This window comes from Triticum urartu, chromosome 3A (assembly GCF_056163025.1).
Source record: "Triticum urartu cultivar PI428250 chromosome 3A, HENAU_Tu73, whole genome shotgun sequence".
NCBI lineage: Eukaryota > Viridiplantae > Streptophyta > Magnoliopsida > Poales > Poaceae > Triticum > Triticum urartu.
In genome coordinates, this window is record NC_141875.1 from 39,069,359 (window position 1) to 39,074,454 (window position 5,096).

The 5,096-nt window shown below is 48.4% G+C and overlaps 1 protein-coding gene across 1 annotated transcript; it reads left to right on the top strand.

Annotated features, from left to right (window-relative positions):
• The first annotated feature begins 1,430 nt into the window (after positions 1-1,430).
• On the top strand, positions 1,431-4,486 carry LOC147978294 (F-box protein At5g49610-like). Its single transcript, XM_087514700.1, has 3 exons — positions 1,431-2,425; positions 3,682-3,854; positions 4,428-4,486. Exons 1-3 carry the CDS (start codon positions 1,431-1,433, stop codon positions 4,484-4,486), a joined length of 1,227 nt encoding a protein of 408 aa, XP_087370826.1.
• The last annotated feature ends 610 nt before the right edge of the window (positions 4,487-5,096 follow it).

Genomic DNA, 5,096 nt, shown 5'->3' on the forward strand with positions numbered 1-5,096 from the left:
CAGAGTCAGAGAAAGCACTAACAAGAGTGGATGATGACTTGCTAAATGTCAGACCAATACTTGGATCATTTTTAATATATCTAGTATACTCTTTGCAGCCGTCCAGTGTGTTGTGGTAGGGGCATGAAGAAACTGGTATCAGGCATGGTAAGAGTCATGTACTGAAGTGCACCGACTATACTCCTGTATTTAGTACCATCCTCTTGATTCAAGAGCTTCCCTTCTGTAAGAGACGATTTTTCTGTGCTAGACAAAGGTGTTGGACATGGTTTACAATCTTGCATGCCAACTCTATCCAGAAGATCAGATGCATATTTCCGGTGAGAGAGATGAAGACCCTCCCTAGTTCTTTTTACTTCATTGCCAAGGAAAAAATTCAAGTCCCCTAAATCCTTAAGAGCAAACTCAGAATTTAAGTCCTTTAGCAATCCTGTCACTGTCTGATCAGAAGAACTTGTAAGAATGATGCCATTAGCATATATAAGCACAAATATGGAGGTATTTGACTTATTATAGATAAACAATGATGTGTCAGACTTAGAAGCAGCAAAACCAATTCTGCAGTTTGAAGCTCAAACTAGAATACCAAGCCCTGGGAGCTTGCTTTAGACCATAAATTGCTTTGTCAAGTCTACACACATGAAAAGGAGCATTATTGTCTCAAAAACAAGGTGGTTGTTTCATGTATACTACTAGACAGGGAATTTTCTAAGAAAGTTTTAACTTTCGATAGTCAACAGTTTTTTTAGAGAAATACTCCTAGTTGACAGCCTAACATGGATTGTAACCAAAAATTGTGTGATATAGATGGACTTGCTTGTGTGAAACCTTCTCTACTTGCTCATGGAAGATAATATTCCAAACCCAAATTTAGCGCTGCGTTTATTGAATTCAGATTTGAAACTCGGTGGCGTCCTAGATGTAAATTGCTTTGAAGTTTGGTGTTGTGAATATTTTACAGATTCTTTTTGTGAACTTCTGATAATCCAGTTATTAAACGGTAGCGCGGTGGAAGCACCAGATGATTCCTCCTTTATGATTGTGCGCCCCGGTCCTGTACAATTTTTGTGTCACTGTAAAGCCTCTCAGAAGAGTCTCCCCTTTTTCCCAAACATCTCTCTCGAGCATAAGTATCGTCGTTGAGATCGTCAGTTGTAGTTCGATCTGCAGTCTAGAATCTTGATTGTCAGAAAAAAATAACATTACTAATTAGGTCCAACAGAAAAAAAAGAGGCAAACTCTTCCTATCTACTTGGATTGAATCAGAAGCCCACGTTTGTTTGCTTGAGATAATATAATCATTGTACAACACAGACATACATAGTCTCCGATAGAGACTAGGACTAGGATCGATCGTGCCAGACTAGAAATTAAACCTTGCCTTTGCCCCCAGCGTCTTCGATCCCCGTTCCCTCGTACGTCCCACCGCCATGAGCGAGAGCAAGGGCGCTGGCATGACCTGCCGTCGCCGCGGCAGCTCCCTGTCAGACAACGATGATCTCCTTTGGGAGATCCTCCTCCACCTCCCGCCGCAGCCGTCATCTCTCCCCCGTGCCTCCGCTGTCTGCAAGCAGTGGTGGCGCCTCCTCATCGACCCTAGGTTCCTCCGCAGCTTCTACGTGCACCACCGGAAGCCGCCCCTTCTTGGCTTCTTCGGGTACTACCACAACGTCGTGTTCACCCCCGTTCTTGATGCTCCCGACCGCATCCCTCGTAAGCGCTTCAACCTTGGACGCTACAGCTGCAGCCACAACCATGGTGCACTTAGCGGGACCCCCCACGAGAACTACGTGCTCGGATGTCGCCACGGTCGTGTCCTCATCATTGACTCTGCATCCATGGAGATGGTCGTGTGCGCCCCTGTCACTCGCGAGCAGCGCCGCGTGGCCATTCCGCCTGAGTTCAAAAAGGTTTTACACTACGTTAACGGGGCGGTGCTCTGTGCTGCCCGCGACCAGGGCCACGTGCATGGCGGCTGTCACTCCAGCCCTTTCAAGGTCGTCTTGGTGATCATGTACAGAGGGGACAATCATCGACCCCTCGCATGTGTTTACTCCTTGGAGACCGACACATGGGGCAATCTCATCTCAACGTCCGTTCCATGTATGGTTATTGATGCTTATAGACCCGGGTTACTTGTTGGTAATGCACTCTATTGGTTGGTTACTACGACGAATGGCATGCTTGAGTTTGATTTGGAAGATGAGAGTCTAGCTATGGTCAGTGGTCCACCGGTTGCAGATCACTCCAGCCATAGTCAGATCATTCAGGGTGAGGATGGCGCTCTTGGCTTTGCCATATTGTCTTATCCACGCTTCTATATGTGGAACAGGAACATCAATGATCATGGTGTTGCCACGTGGGTGATGTGGAAGACCGTTGAAATGCACAACATTCTTCGGCCCCCTCTTCAGATTGAGAGAGGGTTTTTTTTTTAGAAAAGGAGGATGACCCCCGGTCTCTGCATTTGGGAGATGCATACGGCCACTTTATTGATTATTCTTGAGGACCTTACAAAGTATTACAAACAATATATATGAATCCACCATCTTGGCAACATATGCCGCTACTCCTATCCATATGATAAAGGGATGATAGCTGGGTCACTACCTAAACCACTCACCTAAACCTAACATCGAAAGCCGGAAGCCCCAGCTGAGCCACATACCAGGTCTGGAGCACAATCCAGTCAGACGCACTCCTGTGTCGTCGCAGCCATCTTCCACAGGTCCGTCTTCAGATTATATTGAGTCATCTACCTTGTCTGGCCACTCTGCCATCGACGTCACCATGACGCCAGATAGCTACCTCCTCCTGCGCGAGTCCATCTCCGCGCATCGGACACCGAGCCTCCACAGCGCCATGCCGCCGATCTCCGCCGCCATCAATGTGTGAGATGAAGTACCGCTCCACCACGGCAGGTACAAGGTAAGGAAGGGCGAGGTCCCCATGGGAGACACGGCCAGACGGGCCGCCACCAGGAACCAGACAAGCTCGCCATACACGCCCAACATCCCCATGCCCAAGTCGGCGCCTTCAAGAAGGTGACGACGCTGTGGCGCCGCCGCCGCTTAGCCACCGGGGCTAGGGTTTTCACCCGGGCACAGGGGAAGGGGGGAGGAAGGGGAAGTTGAGCCTCGGCGCCGCCACCAAGGAGGGAATGGCGTCCGGTACGCCATCGACGCCGTGACCGCCACCGGCGGCCAAGGGTTTCCCCCAGCCAAGCACCCTGCCGCCACCTCCGAACCAGCCACAGCATCAGCAGGCGCGTGCACGCCGGAGATCCAGGCCGTCTGAAGGTCATGTGTCACGAGCGGACCAGAACGCCTCAGATCTGACGAGGGGAGCCCGGGGCCTCCCCGCGCCACGACCAGCGCCCACCGGGACCTCGCTGCCCGCGCAGCCGAGGGGACCCGCCCAACCTCACCGACGAGCACTCCCCGCCGCCGGAGGAGCGCAGTCCGCACCAGCGAGGCCGCCGCCTCAGATCCGGGCCCTCACCACCGACAGGGAGCAGCCAGAGGCCTCGCCGCCGCCCTCACAGGCAGCCGCATGGGGGCCCCGGCGACCGCCTCTGGCAGCGGCGAGGAGGAGGGGAAGGAGGAGGTGGCGGCGCGAGGGAACCCTAGGTCGCCCCCGAGTCGCCCTCGGGAGAGCGACGCGGGGGGGGGGGGGGGGGAGAGGGGTGAGAGGAGCAAAAACTATACTGGGATATTCGGAGGATACTAATGAGATTTTTATATATGTGAACGGCAGTGTCTACATGGTTCATCTTAAGTCAATGCAATCCAAAAAACTTCATGAAACAAGCTATATCACTGACTACCATCCTTTCACAGCTTTTTATTCCCCAGGTAATTGCTCATGCTCGGTCTTACTAATTTGTTGCTAAAGTTTATTAGTTTGGTGTGTTTTCCGAATTTTGTATGCTTGCTATGCAAGTTTACATGAGATAAATCTAGACCATGTCTTTGTTCTTCCTATCAGCTAAATTCTATCATTATGGAGTAGCTGAGTGTACCGCTTTCAGGAACATTCCTTATCCATAATATATGTAGTCCTTCTATTGTCAAGTATCTAGGTAAACTCAGGGACATTCCTTGCATTTACAATAGATGTTGTTTTGTTTATATATTGCTAGTACCAAAGCTGGGCTTTATAATCCATCTATAAAAATTAAGAGTTTATTTTTAAGGATGCAAATTTGGAACCAATAGGGTACCCTCCTTAGTTCAAACAAATGAAAGAAAATTTTGTTCATTTGGTTGAAGGGTCGGAGTGTACCCTCAAGGTTCAAAATCTGCAACTACAGTTAGATTGCTCAAGTTATGTTTGCCGGCTCAACTATGTAACGGACTTATTTGTGCCTTCCATTATCCATTTGTCTTTGCCTGACACTTTCACTAATTGAATTCTTATGTTTCTAGGGATAACCGATGTTGGTGGATGTGATCGAGCTGAAGTCTTGCACGATGCATTGGGATAACAATCTGCTTTGAGTTGCTAATGTGTTGACACGTTTCAACAGGTAAGAATATCTTCTGATTACATTTTGTGAGATTTGGACCATTCGATTTTTCTTTCGAGTTGTACATATCCAGCAGCCAACATTGGCAGGGACAGCTGTTGTTGGTCGAAAGTGTGGAATCTGAATTTACGATTTTGTTTTCTCCAGCTGCCAACATAATCCCTTTTTTTGTTACAAAATCAGTAAGTTAAAAGCTATGCATGTTAGTAGTGCATATCAGGATACCAATGGTCTAGTGTTCTTTCTTTTTCTCAGTTGGTTCTGTCAAACATGATGATAATATTGCGCATGCATTGCGTGTACAAGGAGGAGTTCACCACCGTTGGAAGCAGTTAGTTAGATGAGTATCTTGTAATCTTTATCTTCTTTATCTCTAGTTTTTCTTCCTTTCCAAGATGTAATCTCCTAACCGACTTGTACGCGTATTTGGGCTCGCAACCCCGCTATATAACATGCAACACGTCTGCCAGAATAGGCAAGACGTTTACCGCAAGTCGCACATGGTATACAGAGCAATCTTCTTCCACTAAACCCTAGCTATCCCATCTCCGTGCGCAGCCATGTCTTC